Raw genomic sequence first — 17,142 nt, forward strand, 5'->3', positions numbered from 1 at the left:
ACACAAACATTCCTCGCACTAACAACATACCTTGAAAGCTATGTCATTATACGAAAAAGAAAAATGTTCTTTGTTAGACAAAACAAGCATCCTGTGAAGAGAAAAATATATCATTATAACAAAGAATATCCTGCTGTCAAAAGAAACGGAACAAATGTTGTTAATTCAAATATAGTAAAGAAGTCATTTTTGATTTAATAGAAAAACAATTAAAAGATTTTTAGAAATGCAGAAATATGCCAGTGGAGAGTATAAACATACTGTAACAAGGGCTTTTAGAATAACCATCTCCATCTCTTTAAATATTTAACTGAGAGCTGCATGGGCTTCAGTGTACCTACTGTACTGCCAGCTGGTCACTGTTATTTCCAGCACAGATGCTGTCAAAAATATTGATGTTGCTGTTTTCTGAGTGTGCATCAAATGCATTTTTAAAATGGACAAAACAATGTAGTGAAGGTCTCATGTTCAAACAAAGTTAGAGGCTGAAAAATGTGTAAAATGACCTGTGGGTAATCAGTAAGTAAAATATGCTTAAGCCTGAGCCAACAGAAATGGACAAAAAAGCACTGATAAATTGCTGTGCTCATTGTGAATTCCATACTCAATTGTGGCATTTTCCAGGGTAAATGGAATTGTACATTAAAGTCTGAATATGCCTGACTTCGGGGGACTGATACATTTTATTTTCCCTCTTTCTCCCACAGATGTGGCCTGTGGAAGCCACAGTATTGCGGTGCTTTCAGGGAAAAGGCCATCTTTAGGACCTCTTGATCAATCTGTGACCTTTAAGTACATAGCCATCTCGTAAATAGGAGGGTGCGCTTACAGAGACTTCAAAAGCAAGGGGACCCGATAATTTCAAAATGGAGCGGTGTGGAGTGGCGCTGGTGGGGAGTCCATAAAAGCCTGCCTTGTTCTCTATACACCTCCTCTTTGCTCCACAACAGCCAGTTAGGGTAATAGCTCAAGGGAGAAAGGGGAAAAGAGAGAGAGAGGCGGAGAGATGGATGGAGAGAAAAACAGGTAATTACTGGTAATCATTGGTCGAGGAAGAGCTGATGATCACTACAGTATAACAGATTGTACTGTTCCCTGTTGAAAAACACTGAGGAGACCGGATGTGGCGCTGTCGGCAGGTAACAACTGGGAAATTAGTCGGTAACCTTAAACCCCCCCTCGCAATCACAGAGAAACTCTCTTTCCCTCTTTCTCTCCTTTTCTCCCTTTCTCTCTCAATGAGAGGAGTTATATAAACCTCCATGTTTCACTCAATAAGTGCTGTATAAGTAGGGACTACGGGTCCTTTATTATATTACAATCTTTTTTATTTAGATTGAACATCAAGTAGAGGCAAGTAGCTGTGGTTCAACAAGGACACCGGGTGATACAAACAGAAATATTAGAATGAGAGACAGAAGCACTTGGAGTTGTCCCTCAGTCTTGATTTGGAGCTGCAATATATTCATGAAATACTTCTTTCCAATACTTGCAAAAATGTCCGTTTAGTGAAGACAATTCCGTTTGGCTTTGATTTCAACTAAAGCACAAAGTCAGATTCATGCTGTGTCCACTAGGCAAAAAGAAAAAAAAAAGCCATGCAGTGAAATGTGATTTTTTTTTTTTCAATCCATACGCTACAATGAGATTCCCCCGTAATTCCCCTGCAAATAGCTTCAGTTTTCTGGACCTGGCTGTCCAGCAGCGTTATCAATTTTCTGCTAAAACCATGTACGGTAAACACAGACATAGAACATTAATTAAATGAAAGTGCCTCTAACCATTTGGTACAACGTACCTCAACCTTTTCCAGAAATTACTGTTCATTGATTGCAACCAGTATTACTGGCACTATTTTTACCCAAACAGCAAATTTTAGCCCCTTATAATAATAGATGGGAGAATTTCAATGCAGTGAAGATAAGCCAAGCAGCATCCACGTGAAGAAGTGTGACCTTTGTTTGGTCACAAAAAATAAATGTGAGAAATTAAGTATATGTCCTTATCATTCCCACTAGATCAGAATAGTGCCTGTGTTTCAAAATGTTCTCAAATTATATTTGCAGCAGTTAGGTCTCACATCTCTTGGGAACAACCTATGCAATTAAAATCATCAATGCAGCTGTATTGTGGCACAGAGTATCACTTCTGTTTCAATGATTTCCTACACTGGCTCTCACATCCTCAGTGATGAACTACTAGAAGTGTAGACTTTAGCAGAGCCAGTGTCACAGGGAGACTTATTGATTTTGAGCAGTGTCTTCCTTGGGCTCTGTGTGACTAGACAGTGGCCTCATCACAGTGGGAGTCTTTAGTGGATCAATCGGGAGCACTTGCGCTGCTTGTACCTGTTTGTAACTGATAAGACAACACTTCAGAGAACTGATAATGATTAGCTGAGGATAAACACAGAAAATCAACATACTCTGGAGGAGAAAAGGAAAAAGGAAAAACATGAAAGTGTATTTTCCTGAAACATTTACTGTCAAAATAAAAGTACAGTATTATTTAGTTTCACTCATTTTCACTGTTATTATTTCATTGCAGACAAAGAATCACAACTAGAAGCTAAATCCTGGAGCTCAAAATTGCACTGCGATGTTTTCTTGGAACTGCGTGACAAGGTCTCCTAAGTGGCCATGTTGTGTCACTTAAGACTCATGAGATCATTGCAGTTTCATCCACATCCCATAATGGTGACACGGTGAGCCCATATCCTGATCCTGCCCCAGTTGAAAAGGGAGTCATGAGATCATTCAGTCTTGACCTAGATGCTAAAGAACATGCCGGAGATGACCCTGCCAGACATAAAAGTTATATTTAAAATGGAGGCACAAAACATTTGAATGAAGACGACCTTTTATTGGGTGTCAATCTGTTAAAGAAGGAGCAACGAAATACGGCTGTCGTCAATGAGGGAGTGACGTTTAAGGGCAGATGCCTCTTTTGTTGACATGTGACAGCGCTAACTGTTGTCATGGGAAGCGCATCACTTAAAACAGGTCAGATCAAAATGTGCCGGTGGGAGTTATGCCTTCCGTCAGCGCTGCCAAACAATGCCACACCAATGGAGGCGTGATTCTCACTCTCAGTTTGTTTTCAAAATTACAGTATCACTAGCACATTATCCACACCCATGTGGTATCCTGTTTTTTGAAGTCCACCTTAGCCAATGCATAGTTTTTGTCATGTCCATTCAAAAGGAATTACCAATAACACTGCTTATAATAAAAGACTTGTAATGGATATAGAGGGGGTTTGTCATCTTGCTACAGTTTAATCTGGCCTGCAGGTACTCCGGCAGTGGAGGACAGGTAACGTGAGACTCAAAGATTCGCTGCATTAGTTCTGCTTAGCTAACCGTGAATGCTAATTGCAGGAAGAACAAACTACTACTCTCCCCTCCTTTTCCTCTCTCCTCCCCCTTGGCCGACGATAGAGCCCGCTGAGAAGCACAGAGAGTGTCATACAGCTTTGCTTGGAGCAGGAACAAAGACGGTTGTTCTGCAAGTGAGATTCAATATGTAGAGGGAAAACACAGTTGAACATACAGTCGCTGCTTTCCCCGTTAGCCATAATGCTGTCTTCTTATGTGCACTATGAGAGTTTACTTAGCAATCAAACTGTACACCCATGTCAAAATCAGCGGTAATCTAAATAAGGATATTTGTAGCTGTGACATCAGTTTTAGCCATAAACAGTTTACAAAACATTTAAACGGTTCATTTATTGGTGTTCTTTTTAAGCAGTAACTTTTCTAAGCCATTTTCCCCCAAGGTCTCAGTAGTGTGCCCTCTCAAAGGAACAGAATAGTCTAAATGTTTGGGATTTGGGATCAAATATCTGCTAAGCATTTGCTCACTCAGCAATTATTATTGTGCAGATAAGTTTGTCAGGAACACAAATTTGAAAGTTCTGCCATAGCTGAAATATCAAAACCATCACCCAGCACTAGTTCTGTGTGACCAAACAGTCTCTTATGCAAACACCTCTACCAAAGTGTTACAATATGACTATAAGTGCAGAAACATACTAAAAGTTTACAGAAGTGATCCAAAATCTCTATTTGTAAGGATGCTCCATTAACGGGAGCCCAACCGTGACGCGCCTTTGTGAGAAAACATGACAATAACAGAAAGACGGCTCAGAATGGAGGAGTTGAATTCAGTACTAATACTGATACTGATACTAATCTGTGGGCAAGGTCAAAGACCCGGTTACACACCAGAGGCTATGAAAGCTCAGAGGTGCTGGTCAGCCTGAGCCGCCAAAGCTGTGATCACTCTCTGAGGTTCTGACCTGGGCAAATGAGAGGCCACAACCCTAGTGGCAACCACTATCTCCTATCAGTCTTCTATCCAGATCTATAGGCAACCTGCAGGCCCTGGGGCTAGAGCTATCATATAGCCACTGTACCAAGCGCTCCTGTCTTTAGCTTGCAGTGGAGATTTATTGTAATTAGAAGATTCCTTTACAAAAGCTTGGGATCGGCGTTTCTTCAAGGATCTCCTTGCGGTCCCATGGGGGACACCCTTTGATCCCGACCTTCGAACCCTAAGGGTTAAGCCTTCCCTTTGCAAATGAGTTTGACATGATGGACCACTTCCTAATTGGCCAATTGCTCATTGCCATTTCTGGGTGCTGCTGGTTTAACATGTATATGTTTTCCTTCCCACTTACCAGTGTCTTACCACATTAGTATTGATGGCTTTGAAGTGAGTGTTTCCCCTCACGATATAGATTTGCTTTGCTTTGCTAAAGAAGTCTACAGGGTCATCATGCAATGAAAAGTTTTATATGGCAGAGCCCTTACAAGTTAGGATAAGTGCAATCTTAAACGAAAACAGAAAGAAATTCCCTTAAATGTGTACAATCTCTCCACTCCGTTAGGACTATGAAATCTGTAGAAATCACTGTTGTTTGTGTATTCCATTGGAATTCCCACGTTTTCTCCCTTTTGTCTTTTGTCTGTTTCAGGCTACCTCCCACTGAGTGTTAGCCTGATAATGCTGAAGGCTATAGTAGCTCTTAAACCATCAGAGACAGTGGAAGAGAGGACTGGCGGTGTCGAGTCCCACCCTGCAGCATGTGGTCTGTAAGTTTTTGCCCCTCCCCACCTCCATCTTTTTCCCAATCAGATTAGTTTGCCTAATAGTGAGAGGAAAGGTTGTTGCCAGTGGGCATACAGGCTTGGAGGAACAGGTGGCCAAGTGCTGAAATGGTTTCTCTCCATTGATCTCTAAAACCGATGTGGTTGTCTGCACACTCCTTAGACTCCTAGATCACAAACATCTTAAAGTTATATTCTTAAAGATATAATTCCAGTTTCAGTTTAAAGTCAATCTGTGTTTTTACACAATACTTAAGACTCTGTAATCACAAGTTAATTGCAGTAGTATTATGTATTTGGTAACCCTTATTCTACAGTTAGGTTCAAGAATCACCTGCACCTGTACTGTGAGACATCTTTCAAATCTACCTGCAGACCGTTACTCAGATGGATTACCCAGTAACCTTTCCCGATGACCTCTGTAGGGTTTGTTCACCTGCAGGACCATGGGAATCTCCCGTGCCAAAATACCTCCTCCCCAGTACACCGAGAACGTGCCTCACCAGCCGCCTAGCACCAAGACGGATTGTTTAGGGGTGCAGAATTAGTCAGGTCAGGGAATTCTTGGCCTAAGGCCTGGCTAATTACTTTCTAATGTGACGACGATTCTTTTGAAGAGCTGTTTTCTCGCTGACCAAATCCCTTTAAAAGCATCTTGGGGGTGCAAAGGGGGCCGAGGAGGAGTGCGCTGTGGCAGGCCACACCAGGGCCAGAGGGGGAGCTCAGGTTACACCCTGCCTGCCGTGATGCATTGTTGGTGGGACGCCTAGGCTCCAGTGCCCCCCACCCCTCCTCCTCAACCTCCACTACCACCTCCATCCTCCTCCTCCTCCTCTCAGCACTGTCCCTCCAAGAGAGGCTGCCGCAGAGCCTCGCAGAAACTCTGACACCAGTCCAGAGGATGCACTCTGCACATGAAACCTTACACTCAACTAATGGTTACAAATGTGTTTTCAAAGAAATCCCAGGTCTCCCGTACAAACCATAGGCACACATTGCAGAATGGACATATACAGTGGGTACACACACACATGCTCATTGCACACACGTATGGGCATATTGGTACACACAACTGGGGGTAATTGGTGTTGCTGAGCTGGGAGATTTAAAAAGGACTGCATTAATGCTGAGATATGAGGGTTTTTTTTTTTATAAAGTTCACTCCTGTTGTACACAAGACAGAAAACCCAAACACTCTATATCTGAACAGATGTCAAGTCATTTGTTTCTTACAACTATAATTATAAAACATTCACAATGATAACCAAGCATATCAGCAAAGTGACTCTCTAAGGAATAGCCTGTAGAAATTGCAGGTGGCTTGTGGCTTTGACTGACACATCACACAGATTTCAGCGACCTCTTGCTTTCATTCTCTCATTCCCTCAAAGAGACTGTATTCCCTTCCAGGGGAGTGATCCCTAATTAGCTGTCAGGTGATAGTGTGCTGCTTTCATTGTGTTCCCGGCTGCCGTGCTGCAGGCTATGTGGTCAGCAGTCAGTCTCAAACTGAAGTGACAGATCATCTCTCTATACACCAGACCCCTGCAGCTGAAAGAGACCACTTGGTCCTTACAAAGAGATCCCAACTCTCCATATTAAGAAGAACTCAATATCAAATCTCATAACAAACAGATCACTGATCCAGAAAAGACAAGAGGATCACTTGAGAGTCTATCTGTGCTCTCACAAATAAAAACAAAAGCCGGAGATACGTTTTTCTCCCACCAATAGACGACTGATGACTGGATTTGGATCTGAATTATTTAGTGGCCCTTTGTGTTTGTCAGTTTGTTCAATGTAGGTGATTTTAATGGGGAAAAGATACTTCTTATATCATGTTCCAGCATTCAGTGAAACTGACAAAAGCTTTTGGAAAATCACAATCACATTTTGCCATATAAGTGGGAAAAATAACTATCCTTTCCTGTATTTGCCAATAAAAGCCATATCTTCTAACTTCACAGGATATGGCAGACAGGTAATTTCTGATATAAAAGATATGATTTCTTCCTGTCTGTCCGTTACTTTCTCTGCAGGTCTCCTCCAGACAGTTCCAGTATCCACCCAGGCAGCAGAGGGACCTTGTTTGAAGGTCATGTCAGCACCGGGGCGTAAACGTTAGACCTTTTTGTGGTCAGGGTAAATGTACAAGGCCGCCCTGCGGGAGCACTCTTTCCCTCTCTTTAATCGGCATATAACAGGCCCTTGTAGAGCCAAACTGTCTGCGACACATCAGCACTTAGAAATAAAAACCCCTCAGCCAACCCTGCGACGGCTGCGGTTGGAGTACGGCAGCTGGATCATTTCAGAGAGACAACATAGACAAGTCTGCTGGTAGAGGGGAAACAGGAAGAGGGAAATCCATTCTGTGATGGAGCACACACAACTAACTTCTGCACTTTAAAACCTTTCAACTTGAAGTTTTAAACGTAGAATCTTTATTTATTTATCATCCCATCATCATAAAGAAAAAAGGACTTCCATGCCTCCTTTGATATTATCAAGATGAAAATTATGGAACTGCTCCACCGACTTTGTTGACACAGTGGCAGTGCAGGTGTATTTTAGGGCACTACAATAAATTAACCTTATTTGCATCTGTAACTCCAGTGTTCAGTTCTTTGCAAGCTGAATTTGACTGATTTTAGTACATTTAGCACTGGTTTTCAGCTTTTGTTTTAAAAACAAACCAAGTAAAATCCTAAGAATCTATCATTTGAGGAGACGTTTCCTTTATCTCTATATGTTTTTGTATCATTTCAAAACTATTCCCTTAACACATTTTTCTTAACGCCCCAACGTTCAGATCCCCTAACATTCACTGTATACTCTGTAAATAAACAGTCTACACTGTAAATCAGACAAAACACAGAATATACAACCATCCCTTTGTCAGCGAAGGCAATCATTTCAAGGAGCCGAGAAAGCAAACTTAACAGTTCTAATGCTCCAGCCGAGAAACTTAATTTACCAATTTGCAGGAAGACAAGATGGCAGGAAACAAGCCAATTTGCCACGTGTGCAGCACACAACAAACCCCAGCCTTGCTCCCCGGCCTCATGGGAGGTAATTATCCCTAAAAAAGAATGCCATGCTGTATTAAGATGTGGCCGCATCAAAACGAGGGAGACAGCCTCATTACAAGTAATTATGAGGGAATTAGAAACATCATTTAACTAAACGAGCAAATAATGTCCAGGATATTGAAGAAGCTGCCTGCACTTCTGCCGACCGCTGCAAGTCCCATTACAAAAATTGTAGGTCTTTAATAGAATAATGACATGCTTTATCTTCCCTGCCTCTCTCTGAGAGGGTCTTGGAGCAGAGGGAAGGGCTGAGGGAGAGGATGTGAAAACAACTGTTGCAGGGCTCTCTGTCCTCAGTGTGATCTCACTCTTGAGTGTGTAGCATAAGGCCTTCAAGATAATCCCCCTATTATCCTTACAAATACAAAATGGAGAGCAGAGAATTGTATCTCACATCCATTATTGTGTCAAAGGTAATGCTAATGGACTTACCTCTAGAGTAATAGCCAGCTTCTATACTCTGCTCTGCATCTGTTCATGGTGTTACTGTAGCCTATAATACTTTGATGCAGCTAGCGAATGGCACTTCAAAACAGACAGTTCAAGAAATTGTTTGGTAATTTAATAATGAAGCATAATGCATTTTGCCATTGAAGCCTTAATTCAGTTTTTTTTTTTTTGTTTGGTTAAATATTCTTTCCAAGGAGTTTAACTTGGAGATGGAAAGGCTTTCAGTGGGGTTCAAATAACAGCTGCTTGCACTGTATTTGACCTTGGGTTATAAACATATCAAGATATTTCGTGTTTAAACCATCAGTTGTGAGTTTAAGCAGTTTAAGACTGAAACACATTCTTTGATTTCATTGTAACCAAATGACAAACTTCAAATCTGTTTTTATTTAAAGCTTGGTATAGTGTTTTATGGCTTTTTCAGTAACCATTTGCATTAGGGTTTGGGGGTGTCTTTAAAGTACCCCACATATTATATTTTATTATTTTTCTTCACTTAATATACTTTATCCGTATGCATTTACCATTCCCCTTTAGCCTGGCACAGCAGCATATTCCTCTCCTGTTAAAGAGAGGGGGTAGGAGCTGGGGAGGGGGGACAAACACAATTTCCCTTCAGCTCCTTCATTTCCAGTTGATATAAAACAGAATCATGAAAAATCACTTCTGGTCCAAGCTCTCCTTTTTAACCATTAACCCATAAATACAGAAGCTGGTTAAAGCCAGCGGATGACAGGGCCTGCCTCAAAAACCTTGTTAAGCTCCCCTCAAATTCATTTAGGGAGCAAACAGGTCTTGAGAGTTGTCTGGCTTAATGCATTGCGATCGCTTTTAAAACTCTTGTCTTGAGGCAGACCCGAGGCTCTGCATCTGCTCATGGTGTTATACTTCATAACCTTCCAGTCTAATACGAAGCCACACATACCCTCTTTAAATCAAATGGCTGTAAATATGGTGGGAGGTAGATGAAAAGCGCCATCCAAATAAATGATAAAGGATGAAATATGGAAAAAAGAAAAAAAAAAGATTTCTTCAAATATTAGAAGTAAAGTAATGTTGTTGCAGCCTGTTTGAATTTAATGGCATCTCTATTAAGTTAGTTTTGATCTACATCATTCTATCTCACGACATAAAAGAGGTGATATCTGGAGGTTTTAGTATAAGTCATAATGATCCTGTAAATATACCTTGAAAACTATCCTGAGAATCAATTTGCCCAGTGCTCTCTGTCTTTGCCTATCCCTCGCCACACTGTGTGTAGCCCACAGTTTCCATTACTCTCATCATAAATTATACCACAGAGTGAATTACACTTGCTTTTCACCTTACCAGGCAGGTTTGATGAATCCTAAGGCACAACACATCATCTCAACAAATCTTCATCACCATGCCAGTCGCTGTCTCTTTGCAGTTTAAACCACTTCAAATCATTTTCATTGCCTTGCTATTAAAATTTGTAATTCACACCTGCCATTGCAATGATACATAGTTACATTGGACCCCCACCCCGCCCCCACCGATTCCTCTCTTTCACTTTCTCTCTCTGGCTCTTATTCTCTCCTTTTGCTCGTCACTGCATCTCCACACATCTCTCTCTCTCTCTCTCTCTATCCCTGTCTTGTAAATCAAACGACCTCAGGTGACAGGTCATGCAGATTTCTCACAAGTCAGTGGGGTGCAAACATCCATCCAAAAGAGCGGCGCATTGCCGTCACACCTGATGACATAATGACCACTTGGAAACTAATAAACAGCTTCATTCAACCAAAGCTATTGCTCCTTTTCATAAACGTTACGGTCCCCCATCCCTCTCTCCATCTCTCTTTTCTCTCCCTCTCCTATCTGTCACAAATTCATCCTCCTGCACCTCACCTCTTCGCTGGTGCTGGAGTTACCCATAAATCACCGCTGTTGTCTAACGCTATCCATTTTCCCAGAAACACAGGGCGGCTGTTGCAGAAATTGGGTCAGGCATAATCTGCAGGGCAGCAGAGCCTGGCTAGTCATGATTCTGCTAGGTAATGTAGCCATTAGCACACCGTGAGAGATTGGTGGGATGGGTAGAAGGGGCTGGGAGGTGGTGGTGGTCCCTTGTACATGATGTGACACCCAAGAAAAGCTGGCAAATGACACGGTTTTATCGCTCCCCATCAACCATGGGACATTTGTGTGTGTGTGCTCGGCAGTGGGGGTGGTGGTGGCGTGCGATTGAGTTCAGGCTTGTGTTAAGTATTTGCATGCATTGAATGGTTATGAAATAGTACATTGAACTTTGACAGTGTGAGCTAAACTGGCTTCTGAATTAACAAGACATACTGTAAACGGTGTCCAGAAACCACCATGTAACTGATACTGTAATTCATTACACAGATGGAGAAAAGAGAACAGCTCCGATTAATGAGAGTCTTGAACTTTGACAATATGTCTCCTTATTATGTTTCCCTTTACTAGGCCCGATGCTAGGAGGCAGACCTTAAATGAGAGAGGACCCAGCCCAGAGGCACGTTAGCTTGTGATAGTGTGCATCTCTTTCTCACCCAGAAATGTGCTTCATCTACTTCTTAGTTACCTCCATATGTATTACATTTATAAGGCAGCTCGCTCAGGTCATCCACCGTTTGATTTACAGCAGAGCTCTCTTCTACTGGCAGTGTAAATTCAAAATTCATCTGAAATTATGACTTTTCGGGTCTTTGCATAATGAAAACATCTGCAGTTTTAGTCACAGTTTGATAGATAATTCTGCCTGGAGACTAATATGCTTAGACAGCTACAGTATGCAGAGGGATAAATGCATGACATTTCACACTGCATTCCTACAAATGTTTTGTCCTTCCACCAATAAAAGCTGCGATTAAATGCAGCTGTCAAGAAGCTCACAACTTAATGTTTGATGTAGGTTAATTATAGGTAGGATGTGTGAGCCAACAGCAATGTAAACTATATGGTATAAACAGGGAAGCCATATATGTTATTATATTCTTAGTTGTACCCTAATTTTAGTCACATTAAAGCGTATGTTCTTACTTTAAAACACCTCCAGGTGTGAATTACTGCAGCACACTGGATCATCACAATAGAATGACAGTATAATGTAATAAAATGAGCTTGTGTACTGCTGGCATGCTCTTCAAGAGTCAACACAGCAAAGTAGAATTTAACATTAGCCTTATTTACAATAGCTCTTAAATTCAAAGTGTCACTAGTTAAGTTTACAAATATAAGTACACCAAAACTGGACATGAAATAAAACCAAGCGAGCCAAATTTTCACTGAAATAGAAAATTTATTGAATGAGAAGGTTATTGTTGAAGGTCTAAATTACAATAGAAACAATGATATTTTTTCCTTAAATGGAATAATTATGTTTCTCCTGTCAGGTGAAATAAAATGACTGATGCTTTGCAATATATTTGACAAAACAATAATGAGTAAAAACAGTGTAAAAGCATTTTCGTGTGGGATCCATTTTTTCTTGAATGTGATATGGATGCTAAACTCATCATTTAAGGGAGAGAACGGAAAATGAAAAGTACAAAATTATTATAATTAATTATACACATGGTGTATTTTATACATGTAGGGAAACTTGATTGCTTTCTTGTGTGATGTACATTGTCTGCATAATAAGAATTTCCTCAACAAATCAAGTGGTACAATTAATATACAGCGGTTATGTGGAGACACTTATGAGAACGGTGTATTGGTTTGTAATGCGCTTTTTACGTGGACTGCAGTGGTGCACATAGTCAGTCAGTACTCAATCTTGTTATACAGGTTGTATAAAGGTAACGCTGGCAGGTTGCTCCCTGGGTAATACAGGGGCGTCGGAAAGGCGATAGACCGGGGAACTGGAACACGCAGTAAGGAGTTATCTCTGAAAACCAGCGGCATCCCCACGAGTGTCTGTGCGGACGCGTGGGCCATGTTGGCCGCCTCCAGTTCAGCTGATAGCTGCCGTTTCCATTTGTTCCTCCTGTTCTGAAACCACGTCTTGACCTGAGTCTCCGTCAGCTGCAGGCTGGAGGCTAAGCAGGCCCGCTCCGAGCTGCTCAGGTACCGCTTCATGTCGAAGGTGGACTCCAGCTGGTACACCTGACTCCGGGAGAAAACCGTGCGCGTCTTCTTCTTGGCCGAGTTGCCCTGCTTGTCCGCACCGTCCGTCTGTCTCTCCTCCGACAGAGGTGACATTTGATGGCACGGTCTCTCCCGCTCCTCCTTATAATCCTGCAGCAGAGGCTGTGGCAGGTGCGGCCGCCGCGCCAGCCCATCGTTTCCAGACAGGAGTCCTTTAGCGGGACCTGCAGGAGAGAGAGGAAGAGTGAATATCACATCCAAACCAAAACACTGACGGCTTGTTGCAGCGTGCTTTTTAATCCTTTTACATTTATTCGACATGCTCAGTTTGAGAGTTCGTCAAGTGTGAACTCTGACTCCTTAAATCGACTGCTTTTTTTTTTTTTTTTTAAATAAACAATTCAGCACGAGGACGCTCGGTGTACAGTAAATCTATTAATTAAATCCCGCTCTATTTAACGCTCAATTGGCGACGTGTAGTGCAGCCATTTTAGCAACATGTTTCATCAATTAGCAGGCTCAATTAAATTTGAAATGAGAGGAAAGACAGAGGGCTAATTATTCGACCTTCCACTCCTCCGCTGCTGCTGCGGTGATAATCTGCACATGACAAACAAGTGGAAGTGGATGAGCTGCGTGTTCCAGTCACAGACACAAGCTAATGAAATGTGACCTGCAGTGCAAACAAATGCATAAAACAGGAGGCCTGCGCATTTTTCTATTTAAAAAATAGCAACTAATTAGACCTGCTTTCACTCCAGCTTATGTAAATACAAAATATCAAAATTAAACACGTGTAACATTTCAGTTCTTTTTCACCATTCCAACAATTGGTTTTGCCCACTTTTCTGTAATAGTGATGATGATGATAATGTAAATAATAAAAATAATAATAGTAGTAATAATACATTTTCCTCACCTAAACAGAAGTTATGGGCTTGGTGCTGGGTGCATGGCTCGCTGTGACCCGTGTCGGAGCAGAAGCAGTCTGCTGAGTCCTCCCCGCCGCTGCACTCCTCCTCGGAGGACACCGACAGTGAGCGCCTCCGCGGCTGCGGCGGCGGCCCCTTGGAGAGCTCTTTGGTCCCGGAGCGCGGCGCATCGGACGGCGTGCCTAAAATAGACTGGATGGTGAAGCTGGAAATCGGGCCCGACGAGCACTTGCTCCCGCTATCTTCTGCGCTACTCATTCTCGCTTCATAACAGTAGTGAAGTATTGACTGAATCTGTCTGTCCTTGTATTCCGTTATTGGTTTCTACACGATTGGTGCGTAAAAATTACGGAAGCGTCTTTTGTTGCTTTTTTTCTAGCCTGTTTAATTGTGGAGTTTTAACATTGAAGGAGTTGAAGGTGTTTTTTCTAGAGCTCGGGGAACATGAGTGTATTCCTGGTCCTCCTCCTCACGCTCTGGATCAGAGGCAGCAAGGTTGCGTTGCTTCATTTGCATGTAGGTAAGCTCCTCCTGGGCCAATGGCTGACTCCAACATAAGCCCGGAAATTTCAAACTCCTGTCAAGGTTTGGAGATGGGATGAGGAGAGCGAGAGAGTCGAGGAGGACCAACAGTGTTCATTTCTGTATTCAGCTGGACTTTGACCATTTACAGTTATGTCTACACACTGTATTACAGGGGAAACGGCAACTTTTACCTTTTTATTTATCTATTAAAACTAACAGGTTGTATGGGGTTAATGTGGTTCTGAATAGGCTACATGAAAACTTGGATATGCATTTTAAAAAGGCTCTATTTTCGCACTAATTTGAGATTTATGGACAATATCTTTCTAAAAACCAACGTTTTGTTATATATTTACTTAAATATTCCACATTTATGAATATAGATTGATAAATGTTTTTTAAAATCTGGTCATGTGATTCATGAAAATCCTCCATGACCTCATGTAGAAACTGTCATGACCGTTTATTTTTCTATTATCCTGTGCGTGCTAATTTGACCGGGGAGACAGTAACACACACACACACACACACACACACACACACACACACACACACACACACACACACACACACACACACACACACACACACACACACACACACACACACACAGCCTTGGAACTAATACAGAGGCCCAACTCATTTTTCCTGAAAATAATAAACTCATTCCGCGTCCATTATCTGCGATTAAGAATTAATTTGATCATTACTGAGCTAATCTGCCTCGTGATGACCGCGCATGGAGTGGAGGCCGGCTAATTGATTGACTAATTGATTGGAGGTGGGGGGGGCTGAGTTCGCGCACGTGTGTGTGTGTGTCTGGGGAGGGGGCTTCCCTCCACCGCCCTCCTCCCACCATCACCACCCATGCTCTGCCTGTGTGTGTGTGTGTGTGTGTGTGTGTGTGTGTGTGTGTGTGTGTGTGTGTGTGTGTGTGTGTGTGTGTGTGTGTGTGTGTGTGTGTGTGTGTGTGTGTGTGTGTGTGTGTCTGGCTGCGGGACAGCTGCGGGGCTTGAGCTGGCCATTCGGCCACATTATCCCTTTTTACTGCTTTGTAAAGGAGCCCCAGACACATTACAAATGGTCAGCTTTAATCATCATGTCAGCGCCCTTTTTGGTAGTCACACACAACCGGTATTCGGTGTGGAGACAGGCTGGAGAAGACGGAGACCATGGACGCTGGTGATGGTGCTGGTGTTGATGATGATGATGATGGTGGTGGTGATCATGATGCTGACAGCAGCTTCTGTCGTCATCATCAACATCAGAGGAGGCAGACAGAAGCATCTGGATCCTCGCGTAAATATCGTCACCTGGCAGCGGGGCCAGCAGCTGCTTAACGATCTTAACAAAACGCTTACGCAGGGGAGGCTTTACTGAAGGGGGGCAAATATATGGGGGCAGTCGGGGCGGATGCTGGATTTATGGTGGTTACACATAAGGCGTGAAATCTGCAATGACAGTTAAATGGGTTTATTTTATATGCCGCTCTTTTCAAACAAAGACCTTTGTCAGTGTGGCCGCCTTCATCACTTTCAGACGACTTTTGCAAAGTGAGATTAGTTCATCATGGAGATAGTGGACATAACAGGCTGCTATTGTGCCGCAGAAAGTGAATTACGCGCGCTGTTTTTTTTTTTTTACTCCAGAGCTGGCGTTTATGTGCCGCACAGGCCGAGCAGAGCAGCTCCACCTATTAGTATGGAAATGTTCATCCCTGGCCCATGTGTCTGCGTTTAAACCGAGGTCTGGCGAGGCCCAAACAGGAAGGAGCGGGCCTAAACTCGCGCTCTATCACAATGATAGGTGGTGTATGGCCGCCCTACCGCAATAACAGAACAAGATCTTTAGCAGGAGAGAAAGGGCTGAGAAAGACAGATGAAGTTATGAGGCGCTTTGATCTGGGAATCAAGCTTCGATAAATATTAAACAAAGACCCTTTACACGTGTGTATTATGATATATGGCGTGTCCAACTCTAGAATAAGGAAATTACCAGAGAAAATGATATCAATAAATTTTCTAAGTATAAACGTTGATTATGTTTCGATTTTCATTCAAGAAAGCGGGGCATGCTCTTTTTTCAGGAGGCGCGTGTGTGTGTGTGTGTGTGTCTGAGAGAGAGAGAGAGAGAGAGAGAGAGAGTTGTAAACGCAAGCAGAGCGCCCAAGCCCTGGAGGTGTACAATTTGTGTAATCTGAGTGTGGAAATGAACTGGGTAATTTATTGGAAAACACAAAGTCAGGAAGATTGGATCAGTACAGCCTATCCACAGGCTCCTATCCATCAAGTTCCAATTAACAACCTAACCATTGAGTTTTAATGGCTTTCCAATCTACTGCCCTGATAGACTCATCAATTCCTCGGGGAGAAATTAAGAAAATCGACCGCCCCTCGGCGTTTCACTGTCATTCTTCACAGCAACTATATGTCAAATTAAAAACACAATTAAAATTTAAACTGTTCCAATCAGACGGTGCCCCGCAACCTATGTTTCACTTAATAGAACTTTGATGAAAATCTGATGCTCGCATTCAATCAGCAAAGCAAATGGGATGGCTTTAAAACAAGATTTCCTCTTCAAGAAGTGTCAAAAGAGTTGTTCAGACGCGTGAGGGGCTCAGATCTCCCCTGGTTGGTGTCTGATTATGGAAAGTCACCAGCAGCTTTTGTCTATAACTGGTTCCATTTGTTTGACGCACAGGACCAACATGAGCTTGGTGCTGCTGGGGGGATTTACTTGAGCTTTTCCAAACACACGTTCACTTTTGGACCGTTTTGCCACAGGGGGCCACCAAGGAGGGTGTTTGTTGTTTGATATGACTTGTTAAAGAAGTGAAAAAAAACCTTTATGGGTGAGGATTAATCCTATATATTCCATATAACTCTGGTTCACATGATTTCTGTCTCTGCCAACCCATCGAGTAGCTCAGAGAGCCTCGCAGCCAGAAATGGTTCTT

The 17,142-nt window shown here is 42.5% G+C and overlaps 1 protein-coding gene across 1 annotated transcript; it reads right to left on the minus strand.

Moving 5' to 3' along the window:
- Positions 1–12,192: 12,192 nt before the first annotated feature.
- Positions 12,193–14,078, minus strand: hmx2 (H6 family homeobox 2). The gene is made up of 2 exons (XM_070841334.1): positions 13,646–14,078; positions 12,193–12,950 (listed from the first exon to the last, which is right to left on the minus strand). The coding sequence occupies exons 1-2, from the start codon at positions 13,914–13,916 to the stop codon at positions 12,403–12,405; spliced, it is 819 nt and encodes a 272-aa protein (XP_070697435.1). The 5' UTR covers positions 13,917–14,078; the 3' UTR covers positions 12,193–12,402.
- Positions 14,079–17,142: the final 3,064 nt, after the last annotated feature.

Source organism: Pempheris klunzingeri, chromosome 12, assembly GCF_042242105.1.
Source record: "Pempheris klunzingeri isolate RE-2024b chromosome 12, fPemKlu1.hap1, whole genome shotgun sequence".
Classification (NCBI taxonomy): Eukaryota; Metazoa; Chordata; class Actinopteri; order Acropomatiformes; family Pempheridae; genus Pempheris; species Pempheris klunzingeri.

Excerpts from the sequence above, each read along its gene's own strand:
- hmx2 (XM_070841334.1), bottom strand. The coding sequence starts at position 13,916 with ATGAGTAGCGCAGAAGATAGCGGGAGCAAGTGCTCGTCGGGCCCGATT. Across the intron at positions 12,951-13,645 it reads AGCCCATAACTTCTGTTTAG|GTCCCGCTAAAGGACTCCTG; the intron begins GTGAGGAAAATG and ends TCTCTCCTGCAG.